The sequence below is a fragment of the Neltuma alba genome, unplaced genomic scaffold, assembly GCF_004799145.2.
Source record: "Neltuma alba isolate B1F8T4 unplaced genomic scaffold, ASM479914v2 tig00007829_pilon, whole genome shotgun sequence".
In the NCBI taxonomy this organism is placed as follows: domain Eukaryota; kingdom Viridiplantae; phylum Streptophyta; class Magnoliopsida; order Fabales; family Fabaceae; genus Neltuma; species Neltuma alba.
In genome coordinates, this window is record NW_021634877.1 from 18,780 (window position 1) to 31,201 (window position 12,422).

The 12,422-nt window shown below is 37.0% G+C and overlaps 1 protein-coding gene across 2 annotated transcripts; it reads left to right on the top strand.

Moving 5' to 3' along the window:
* Positions 1 to 442: 442 nt before the first annotated feature.
* LOC114753283 (protein transport protein SEC31 homolog B) lies at positions 443 to 11,532 on the top strand. Of its 2 annotated transcripts, XM_028941956.1 has the most exons (23): positions 443 to 654; positions 729 to 1,074; positions 2,146 to 2,200; positions 2,323 to 2,445; positions 2,604 to 2,700; positions 2,810 to 2,846; positions 2,948 to 3,053; positions 3,130 to 3,187; positions 3,889 to 3,986; positions 4,108 to 4,227; positions 5,171 to 5,213; positions 5,408 to 5,529; positions 6,210 to 6,337; positions 6,427 to 6,979; positions 7,090 to 7,182; positions 7,696 to 7,881; positions 7,987 to 8,200; positions 9,111 to 9,208; positions 9,304 to 9,474; positions 10,038 to 10,160; positions 10,266 to 10,512; positions 10,622 to 10,860; positions 10,952 to 11,532. In XM_028941956.1, exons 2-23 carry the CDS (start codon positions 758 to 760, stop codon positions 11,045 to 11,047), a joined length of 3,324 nt encoding a protein of 1,107 aa, XP_028797789.1. In that variant the 5' UTR covers positions 443 to 654; positions 729 to 757; the 3' UTR covers positions 11,048 to 11,532. The 2 variants fall into 2 exon arrangements, with proteins under 2 accessions (XP_028797789.1, XP_028797788.1); XM_028941955.1 differs by having other exon boundaries at positions 443 to 1,074.
* Positions 11,533 to 12,422: the final 890 nt, after the last annotated feature.

A 12,422-nucleotide genomic window follows, 5' to 3' on the forward strand; every position in this document is an offset into this window, starting at 1 on the left:
TAACTAGTTTATTTGATTTTTTGTTGGATACAACTAGTTTATTTGATTTTTTAATCTATTTAAATCAGGCAAGTAATTTTTATATTAAATATCAATCAATATTATTTATTAAGTTGGGAATGGATGATGTAATTAACAAAACTCGTGAAGTCGACATTTCTATTTCTTTCGGCAAATTCATCCCCAAAAAAGAAAAAGAAAAGAGAAAGAAAAAAGAGAAAAGCTCCCTTAATCGCATATTATGTCCGACACGTCAAGCTCTAATTGGTCCATCTGACGATGCCTGTAATTCCCTTAAGGGGTTAGGATCTGATGCAGCGTCTCTAACGTACACCCCTCATACACCAGCTCCGACAGTTGTCCATCTAGGACAAAGTTACCCTTAGTCCCTTACCTTTCGTCTCTCTGATCCAAAGCCCGAAGTTGTGCCTCTCGCACAAAGTTGAAGAAATTAACTCAGAAAATAAGCTCGAACACGCTTCCATAGCCCTCGTTAATGCAAAATTTGATATTGAAACACAGAAACGGAAGCGAAGGATAATAAAGAGGAAGGCTAGGAAGAAGAAGAAGTAGTAGAAGGGCGAAGCGTGAGAGAGAGTGTTTTCCGCCCTCTCGCGCACACATTTCACAGATCAGATCGAAATCTGCCCAATTGTTAGTTTCGCAATTTTCCATCTCTAAGATCCAATTTTTTCTTTTGCTGAGTGAGCACTTGAATTTGTTTTTAGTTGGGGGCGATTAGGTTTTTCCGAATCCAATGGCGTGCATAAAAGGGGTGAATCGATCGGCCTCTGTGGCTCTGGCGCCGGACGATCCTTACATGGCGGCCGGAACCATGGCGGGGGCGGTTGATCTGTCATTCAGCTCCTCTGCCAATCTTGAAATATTTAAGCTTGATTTTCAGTCGGATGATCAGGAACTGCCTTTGGTCGCCGAGTTTCCTAGTTCCGAGCGGTTCAATCGTCTATCTTGGGGGAACAACAGTTCTTCGTCTGAAGGTTTTGGTCTCGGCCTTATTGCCGGTGGACTGGTTGATGGGAACATTGACATCTGGAATCCCCTTACTCTGATCCGGTAATTGAGTTTTGCTTTAGAGCCTTGTTTCTTGGTCGACCTTCGAAATTGAATGTCGTCGAGGATGTTTCTTCCTTTATTTTATTCTGTTTTAGTGTTTTTAATGAGGGGACCTGCCGTTAGAGTTTCAAAAAGACAATTTGAAACTTCGTCTTTCAGTTTGTTACTGGATCCACGCTAAATGGCTTTCAAGGATTATGAACTGATTAGTGCTCCGCCTCTAGATGCATAAATTAGATACTTGTTAAAAGTTAAGTAATTCAGGAATGGAGTGCGATGAAGATATATAGGATTATAAGCTCTTTATGCTGATTGCATTCAACTAGATATTTGGCAACTTTCATGTATTGTGATGCTCTTCCGTGTAGTGCATTGAAGATTTCTGAATAATTACTTGATGTCTTGTTATTTTGAGTTAGAATAGGAATTTTGTTTGATATTGTATTGCCGCTAATTGTATACCATGCATTTTGCCATTGTAATTCTTTCAAGTTTCTTGTGCTTTTGTGTTCGTTCGCTGACCTTTCTTTTTGACGGCGCATGTTGAAAAAAATTCTTTCAACTCCTCCTAGAGTAGGTTTGGTGGGAAAATATGGAAGGAAAAGAGATGCAGATTAAAATTATAAACAACAATATATCGTCGAAATATTGCACCGTTGTTTGAAAATCGTTCTAAATTTGATTTGTTGTGAATTTAATGTTATTTGTTTTCCATTTTTGCTGAGCAATTAGATGGATGGTGGTCTCTTTCCGGGCGACGTGAGTGGGCATTGATTTTAATACTGGCTATTTTACTTCTATTAATTGATAATTGATCCTAACTCAAAAATGATGTACTTTCAAATCATTATGTATTTTATGGTTGTCTTGAAAATAAAGGATAGCCATTGACCTTTGGAAACCAAAGGGTGCATGATTGCTAGTTTGGAGATTCTCTTTGATTTGATTTAAATTATTGATCCAAAGATTCGTAAAACTGAATGTTTGGTTCTATGATTTTTTTCATTTGAAGGTTGCACACAAATTTTCCTGTTTTTCTAATGAACTTACTTTTTTGATTTATTTTCTCAGTTCGGAAGCAAATGAAAATGCTTCTGTTGCACACCTTGAGAGACATAAAGGACCTGTAAGTTTTCTTTTCCTATTTGAATGAGCCTGCAGTTCGTAAATGCTCTTCCTCATCTAGACTATGTATTATTTTCTCGAACTGTTGAAAAAAAAATGCTACCTCTGAATTTTATGTTTCAGGTTCGAGGTCTTGAATTTAATTCTATTGCACCAAATCTTCTTGCATCTGGGGCTGATGATGGTGAAATTTGCATATGGGATTTGGCCAATCCTTTGGAGCCCACTCATTTTCCGCCACTCAAGGTCAGATTTCCTTCCTTTGAGTGCGTACCTGTGAAATGCCAGCGTTTTACTAGATAAATCTGTGCTCTATCTTTGAATGTCTGTCCTTTTTTTTTTATTTTATTTGTATAGTTTTAAGGATGAACCAGCACATCTTAGTGTATATAATTACGGTGCAGGGTAGTGGATCTGCTAGCCAGGGGGAAGTTTCATTCTTATCATGGAATAGTAAAGTCCAGCACATTTTAGCATCAACATCTTATAATGGGACCACTGGTGAGAAAAGATTATCAAAATTTTCTTTACATTATTCCCAACCATATTTTGGTTAGAATCCTAGATTTATTTTATTTCATTTTTTTTGAACATTTTGAATTTTTTCCAGTGGTCTGGGATCTAAAGAAGCAAAAGCCAGTGATAAGGTAAATTGATGGCTAATTATTGATTCACCATCTTTTGCTTTTGTTTTGTAAAGGGCATGCAAAATTTTTGATAACCTGGTGTATCATATTTGAAATGACAGCTTTTCAGATTCAGTTAGAAGACGGTGCTCAGTTTTACAGTGGCATCCTGATATTGCCACACAGCTTGTTGTTGCATCAGATGAAGATGGTTCTCCTACTGTGAGGGTATAAAATTTGGGGATGAAGTAACTATTTATTTTGTTGACTGATAAGGTTTGACCATGTGAAAATATTGATGCAGCTTTGGGATATGAGGAACATAATGACACCAATAAAGGAGTTTGTGGGACATACTAAAGGTATCGACAACTTCCGTTAGTCAAGTTACATATAATTCTTTGCAAATATTCCATAGGCATCACTTGTTTGCTTCTTTCTCTATGTACACCGAGCCATCAATGCTAGACTCTTGGTTGACTTTTTTCCACCATCCTTCACTTGCACACACATGGAAAAAACTGAGAATTGAAAAACAGGACTAGGTAGATGGTTAAATTTTTTATCATTGCTTTCTCTTTCCATGGACCTTGATTTAATCTCTTGACGTGAAATGAATAAACCAGAGATAGATGGTGTTAGATAGGTCTGGGCAGGTGGTAAATTTCATTATTAATGCCCTGTTTCTCTTAATTTGATTTTTGGCTCCTCCAACAGTTGTGCTACTGAGAGTCATAAGCTGCTAAGTCAAGGTTGTTAATTAGATTTTCATGGTTGCATTTGAGATAGGATTGGATTGCCTTTACTTTAGTAAGCACATTAACTTAAGTTAGGTTTCCTTGTCAATTTTAGCCTTTGCTAGTTTCAGTGCGATATGTTTACCTTGAGTGCATTATCAAATAGATAGCTTTTATTTGGCTTGTGCAGGTGATACATCTGGTATTTTGTATATTCTATAGGCTGTGAATGATTCTTTGTAGTTAGTTTTGGTTTTGCTGTTTAGCTTCCTGGTTCACCTATAAGGGTAGCTGACAAGACTATATTGGCTAAATTTTCTAATTAGGTGTAATTGCAATGTCATGGTGTCCCAATGATAGCTCTTACTTGCTAACCTGTGGCAAAGATAGTCGCACCATATGCTGGGACACAATTACTGGAGAGGTGGTGTTTGGCCCTTTTTTCCCCTGTTAAATCTTGTTTAACTAATTTGGCAAGTAACACTTTACACATTATTTGTTCAGTACTGACTGTTTATTTTCATTTTCATTATTATTTTGGCAAGATTGTCTGCGAATTGCCAGCTGGAACCAACTGGAATTTTGAGGTTCACTGGTATCCTAAGATACCTGGAGTGATATCAGCATCTTCCTTTGATGGAAAAATTGGCATATACAACATTGAGGTACATATTTATTTTTCTGCTGGTTCATTCATATCCGTTTTGCTTTGCAAATGAGAAGTATGGTTGAATTTTGAAGTTATCTTGGGATGGAATGAAGTAACATGGAAATGGAATAACCGGATAAGGGGAAGCCTGCATCTTATATACTCTATTTTTCATTGATCACTAAGAAGATTGTGGTAATCATGATACGCTAAAATCAGCATCAAATGCTTTTTCTATAGCAATGCTTTTTAACAATTGCATTGATATGTTGAATGATAAAATTGTGAATCAAAATTTAATCAACTGAGTTCCTTGTTTAGTGTCTTCCTGTCATTTTTCTGCATGTTAATTCTTCATTACTTCATGTCTTTTAGAAGTGGTATGAAATTTTGCGTATTCTTTGAACAGGTATTGTGAACATGAATTGATCGAAAAGTCATGAGTATAAAATTCTTAGTTGGCCCTCTTCATTTCTTAATCTTTTCTTTCAATCACTTTAAGTCTTTCTTTATGACAGTAAACATTATCCGATTTTGAACTGCTGACTGTAAAGTAGACATTCATTTTAATTAGCCTATTGCTCACTGAAAGTGTTATTTTCCAATATCAGCATAGCCTGATTGTGCTTATTTATAGCATTTTGTACGATCTGATCTTTCTTTTTAATTATATATTTATTGTACCTAATCCCAAATAGAAAATAAAAGTCGAGGGAAGAAGATCTATTATCTATTCATTACATGTGCATGCACACGCACATATATATAAATGAAGCAATTAAATGAGCTCATTTCTAATAGCAACATATGACTTAGTATCAGATTAATAGCTAAAAAAATTACTGATGTATATTTTTTTACTTTATTATTGCATTATAGGCGTAATCTCTTTTTTTTTTTTCCTTTCTTGATATCCCTTTGCCAGTCATATTACTAATTACATCTATAATTGTTTGCAGGGTTGCAGTCGATATGGTGTTGGGGAACATGATTTTGGCGCAGGTGACGCTTTTATTTCTTATATGTATTTGTTACAGTTATCAGCATTAGACATGCTCAAGTTTTTAATATGCAGCGTTTTATTTTTGTGATTTATGGGGATGGGGAGGATTGTGTAGGTCAACTCATCATGTCTTGTTAGTTAATCTCAGATTTTGACTCAAGGATATCTTTATGAATATTACCTTTCCATGCAGCACCTCTGAGAGCTCCAAAATGGTATAAACGTCCTGTTGGAGTCTCATTTGGCTTTGGGGGCAAGCTGGTGTCATTTCAATCCAAGTCATCTGCTGCAGGTGCACCAACTGGGCCGTCAGAGGTGAAATATTATTACTGTGATGTCCTTGTATTTCTTCTGCTGAGCTGTTAAACTTTGTTGACTCTATCTTATTTGTACTAACAAACAAACAACAAGCCTTATCCCACTAGGTGGGGTCGGCTACATGAATCACACGACGCCATCGTACTCTGTCAACAACCCAATCCTTAGATATGTTGTTGATTAGGAGGTCTCGTTCAATGACCTCATTCAGCGTTCTTCTCGGTCTTCCCCTGCCTCTTTTTATGGGACTCCATCTTGTTTGATCCACCCTCCTCACCGGGGCTTCCAAAGGCCTTCTCTGCACATGTCCAAACCATCTTAAGCGATTTTCAACCATTTTCTCTTGGATAGGTGTCACACCGACTCTTGTCCTGATCTTTTCATTTCGAATCCTATCTTTTCTTATATGACTACACATCCATCTCAACATCCTCATTTCTGCTACTCCGACTTTGTGCTCTTGTTTTCCCTTTATTGCCCAACATTCACTACCATAAATCATAGCTGGTCTTATAGCAGTCCGATAAAATTTTCCTTTAAGTTTCTCAGGTACCTTCTTATCGCAAATAACTCCGGTAGCTTTCCTCCACTTTAACCAGCCAGCTTGTATTCTATGAGAAATGTCTCCATCAATTTCCCCATCCTCCTTTAAGTTTATCTTATTTGTACTATTCCAGGTATTTGTGCACAACTTGGCTGCTGAAGACAGTCTTGTGAGTAGGTCATCTGAATTTGAAGCTGCAATACAAAGTGGGGAAAGAGCATTATTAAGGGCTTTATGTGATAAAAAATATCAGGAGTCACAGTATGTTTTTCTCCCTGAAGAGTCATTTTTTCTCACTGTTTGGTTTTGATGTCTCGTTTAATCTGCTATTGATCTGTTCATTTTGACAGATCTGAGGAGGAAAGGGAAACCTGGGGCTTCTTAAAGGTTATGTTTGAAGATGATGGGACTGCACGAACAAAACTACTCACTCACCTTGGTTTCAGTGTACCTAGTGAAGGAAAAGACACAGTTGCAGATGGTCTTACCAAAGAAGTAAGTGGTCTTGGACTTGAGGACACATCTGTCGATAAAGTAGGACTTGAGGCGGCCAATGAACCCACTGTTTTCCCTTCTGACAATGGGGAAGATTTCTTTAACAATCTTCCTAGCCCCAAAACTGATACACCTGTGTCTACTTCTGGTGGCAACTTCGTTGTGGAAGATGCCAATGGTTCAGAGAAAATCCAAGAAGAGTTGGAAATGGAGGAGAGTGCTGACTCTTCATTTGATGACAGTGTTCAACGTGCTCTGGTCCTTGGAGACTACAAGGGAGCAACTGCGCAATGCATATCTGCAAATAAGTGGGCTGATGCTTTAGTTATTGCTCATGTTGGCAGTGCTTCCTTGTGGGAAAGTACACGGGATCAATACCTTAAGCTAAGCCGGTCCCCATACTTGAAGGTAGTTGCTAATTAAATCATATATTCCATTAGATTATATATCTGACTGATATCAGTTCTTTCCTTAAATTCACCACTTATCTGTGATTTATGGGTTATTTCCATTTTCAGATTGTATCAGCAATGGTGAGCAATGACCTCTTGAGCCTTGTGAACTCCAGGCCTCTGAAGTTTTGGAAGGAAACTCTTGCTCTTCTATGCAGTGTAGGTCTCGTTGCTTCCTGTCTGATTTCTTCTTCTTCTTTTAATTTTTAGCAAGTATTGATGATTGCATTTTTTAATTTACTAATGTTTGTTACATCATTTTAAAATTGATCAAAGAGAAGTTACTTTATCATGTTTTATCTGGCATCTCAGGCTCACTGGTTCGTCAATATTTAAAATAGTTTTTTCTTGGGTCATCTCTCTCTCTCTCACACCCCCCCTTTTTCTTACTACTGGAAAGGATGTGCAAGTTCTTCTCCATATTTTACCATTCGACTATGTTATTTATGTGTTGTTGCCACTAATGGATTATATTATAATTGGGGAATGTGGTTTTCTGATACTAAATAAGGACCCTTGCTCTCTACCTTTGACTTATAATCAGCTTAAATTCTCAACTTTCATATTAGTTTAAAGATATCAATAAGAAATTAAATACAAGATATCAGTTCTGTTGACCCTGGAGTTTATCTGTTGCATAACTGATGTTCTTTAGTTATGAACTACTTACAGTTTGCACAGAGAGATGAGTGGACAATGCTTTGTGACGCACTTGCTTCAAAACTTATGGTGGCTGGCGATACATTAGCTGCGACACTTTGTTTTATATGTGCTGGAAATATTGATAAAACAGTTGAAATTTGGTCAAGGAGACTGCAGAGTGAGCATGAAGGAAAATCTAATGTTCAGCTTCTACAGGTAATGAGTGACTAAGTTCAAGTTTTTCCCCCCAAAATGAAAAAACTGATATAGAACTGAGAATTATAAAGGCTGGATGGTTGACGAAATCTTGTAATTTGATAGGAGTTGATGGAGAAGACTATTGTTCTTGCTGTAGCAACTGGGCAAAAGAGGCTTAGTTCATCTCTTTGCAAGCTTGTTGAGAAATATGCTGAAATTTTAGCAAGTCAAGGGCTGTTAACTACTGCAATGGAGTATCTGAAACTCTTAGGATCTGATGAGCTTCCAACTGAACTTGTGATCTTAAAAGATAGAATTGCTCTTTATACAGAACCTGGTAAGCTTTTTGGTAGCACCTGTTCTTTTTTTCAAGTTGATAATTAGAATGTGACCCTTTAACTGGTTTTATTGCTTGATTTGTATGTCGATTGATGGCATTCACATATTATTTATTGGTTGAAATTTGCTTCTGATTTTAAAATTTTTCTTATAAGAAAAATGCAGGATATAATATGATGTCCCTAGGATAGCTTTGTGCTAGTCGCCTCTGAACAAACTGCATAATAGATAAACTCTTCCCGGGGTTTTTTTTGACCTTCTCTTCCCGGGGTTTTACTATAGACTTTTCTTGTATATGAAAAGGGCCCTTGTCATGGATACTTTTATTTTTCTTTCATGATAAAAGACAATGGTGAAACTTCCCTTGATCACAATATTATTCTGAATAATAGCTATCTATCTAGTGACTTAATACGAATGTAGCAGTTTCAACACACAGAATAATGGGCTTGATAGTATTCCTTTCCATGGAAAAGTTTCAATATTCTAGATGCTTCTATTACTTTGTGATTGATGTACAGCCCAAAAACCATTGAATAAGTTTTGTTTTGTGAGTGTGTGTTGGGAAAAGGTGTCTTTATGTGATGTGGTTGCTGGTTTGAGATATTTTATGAGATTTCAGTGGTTAGTTTTTCGCTCCCAATCATACAAGCACAGCCTTTTCCATAAGATAAAAGAATCATATATGCTATTCACCTTGTCGAATTGTTGATCACTTGGAAAAGTTTTTAATGGTGGAGTACGGCTAGTTATTTTAATCTTTAAGCATTCTGGATTCTGAAGCTCTGTTTTTATGTGATTGCAAATAATTGTAATATTAATGTAATTGTGTTATGCTTTCCAGCCTCTATTTTTACCATTTTAAAGTCCTATATTTTTTCCTGTATATTTCTCGAATTTGGCTGCAGAGCTGGAATTAAAGGCTACTACTGCTTTTGAAAATTCTCAATCACGGAGCAGATCTTTTTATGGTGCTGATAATTCTTCATATGGTGGAAATTATCAGGTTTGTATCTTTATTCTTCAACATTTTCTTTTTGGGGAAAACATTATCTTGCCGCAATTGATTTTGTTTTTAATTTTTTATCACTTGTTTATTAGGAGTCAGCACCCGCACAAGTGCAGCAAAGTGTTCCTGGAACTGCATATAATGAAAACTATCAACAACAGTATGATACTTCATATGGAAGAGGGTATACAGTTCCCGCTCCATATCAGCAACCTCAACAGCCTAATTTATTTGTTCCGTCACAGACCCATCAGGTTCCTCAGGTATGCGATATTACTTATAGTTAGAAGGAACAGCTGTAGCCCAATGGAGAATTGTAGATTTATTTATCAAATCTCCAGTTTGTGTGATGATAAAGTAATAAACAATCACTTGTAGATTTGTGAAGAAGCAATTTATGCGCCTCAATGAAATTTATATGAAAATATATTAATCTGCTACAAGATTTTTCAATTGAGTGATATCTTTTCTTTATATGTATATTTATTTCCCTGAAACACCTAATCTTTGGCCAGATTAGTTTTGAAATGCCGAAAGAGAAAATTATTCAGTTTGTGAATGTTGCCAAACAGAATCTGAACACAACACATTTGATCAGAAGTACATACTGATTTTCCTTGTAAGCTGTTTCTTTCCCAAATGGGTAGTGAATTGCACAAAAAATGGTATATTCAGCGTCATTGTTTTTCACGAGTAGAGTAGACTGCCTGTGCATTATTACACTCTGGACTTTGAACTGCATGATAGCTAGAGTTCTTTATTTTTTCTTTTAATAATATTTTTTTTTTCTATTGCTTTTTATTCCAAATTGTCTTCTTTCCTGCAGCCAAACTTCTCTCCTGCTGCCGTCACACAGCCTCCTTTGAGATCTTTTGATCCTCAGACTCCTCCTACTCTAAAAAATGCAGCGCAATATCAGCAGCCCACCTTGGGTTCTCAATTGTATTCTGTCAGTTTATTTCTTTCTTTCTTTCTAATTTTCATGTCTTTCAATATCATCAAATTATTGTGTCTGGCTGCTAGAAGATTTATACATGGCCTTTCTGTGTTTCAGACACCTAGCAATCCACCTTACCAACCTCCAAGCCCTGTTCATGGCCAGAAATTACCGCATGTTGTGGCACCGACCCCTCATTCAAGGGGATTCATGCCAGTTCCTACTCCCAGCGCCGTCCAAAGACCTGGTGTGGGATCAATGCAACCACCTGTCAGGAATCCTCAGGCAGGATCTGTACAACCGACTACATCGCCAGCAGCTCCACCTCCTACAGTGCAGACAGCAGATACTTCAAATGTTCCTGGTAAGTTGTTTACAGTTGTATTTGTTTTTCTGATGAAGTGGATTTTCTTCCTATGGTAACTCTCTGGTGTTCCCATTTGACTTTTGCTTGCTTTGGCTGTGTCTGCCAGTGCACCAAAGGCCTGTTGTAACCACGTTGACAAGGCTTTTTAATGAGACATCAGAAGCACTAGGAGGTTCACGTGCAAATCCAGCTAAGAAGCGTGAGATAGAAGACAACTCCAAGAAACTCGGTGGGTTGTTTGCCAAATTGAACAGCGGGGACATCTCTAAAAATGCTTCTGATAAGCTGCTTCAGCTATGTCAGGCATTAGACAACGGTGATTTTGGTACTGCCTTGCAAATTCAGGTAAAGCAATTTGAAAGTTGAAGTACAGACAAAAATTTGTTGCTAAAAGCTATCATATTTACATTCTAGCTGTCATTGTCTTATGCTGCAGGTGCTTCTCACTACCACGGAGTGGGATGAATGCCAGTCCTGGTTAGGCTCACTCAAGCGAATGATCAAAACAAGGCAGAGTGTGAGACTAAGTTAAGAAGATGCAGATCCTCTCTGATTTTGGAAAATTTTATGGGATCTGCTGCTTACGGTGCTAACCATTTCATCAATGGACACAAGAGTCAAGACCACCTCTAGATTTTGCAGATGCTGGGTTTTCGTTCTTTGCTCTTCCACAATTTCTTGCAATGCCCGCTGCTTTCGTATCTATTTTATTGTTAAAAGCAGATAGTAAAGGTAGCTTTTGGTACATGATCAGAAAAGCTTTAGCAGATTGTTTTTCATCCATTCTGTGTAAGATGGAGGAGAGTCTTCTTTTTGGTTTGGCCCCTTTCAGAAATTCCTAGATGGTTTTTCCCCCCACACCCCTGTTAGGTTGCTGAAAGTTGTGTCAATGATGATGTCAGCGTCACCTTTATAGATTAATTGTTTTCTTTTTAAATTTGTACTGCCATAGTCATATGATTATTATTGATTGACCCTCAAAGGATTGAATAATGTAACCCCTGTTTCTATGTTTTCTTTTCCTCTTGAGCTTTTCATGGTTATGGAGTGTTTAGAGGCTGGAATGAATATCTGTTTGCCAGTTCATGGTGTCCGAAAAGCCTAGACTGATGGAAAAGCTGACTGGGTTAACAGTTTAACAAATGTTGGAAGGAAAGTCTGCTTTTGGTGCCATAAACCCATTGTTGATTTAAAATACGGATAAAGCGAGGGCACTGGAAAGTCTACCTGCATGATGCCCCGTCTTGGGTTTACCGTTGCCGTCGACAATTATGTATCCGTTTAATCTAGAAAGCCACATCAACAAGTGTGTCACTAAGATTTTTATTTATTTATTTTTCCTTTTCAAATTATAAACGTATGAATTATTACAGAAAAGGATGAGTAGAAAGAGAGTGAGTTTCATATATATTATATGCTCATACTCTGTTATGTTTTCCCTCTAGAGGAACTTTAATTTTAGAGGACTTAAATTCTGCCTTGAATTTTATTTTTTTCACTTTATTCTTTAATTATGATTTGGTCATATCACAGTAACTTGCAACTTTCTTATTAATTCATGGATTATATGAGCTAGAGTGGATTTGTACAGTTACATTTAGCCGAATGATGATTTCCAGACTCCAGTTCTAAATGGAAGGGAAACTGGCAAAAATCTGTAAACGATTTAGGGCCCGTTAAGAGTGATTTATAAGTAGTTTTTTACTTGTGATTTACAAAATATGAGATGAGTATGTAAAAAGAGTTTGTTTTGACTTATGTAAAACATGTTTACAAGTGATGGCAAAGGCATTATATTCATCGGATTCTAGTTACTGAGTGGGGTGCATGTAGGTGTGGGTGCAGGTGCCCATGCACAACGTTGTTCTTCAGACTTTGTCGGCCAAAAAAAAAATACAAATTCCAGA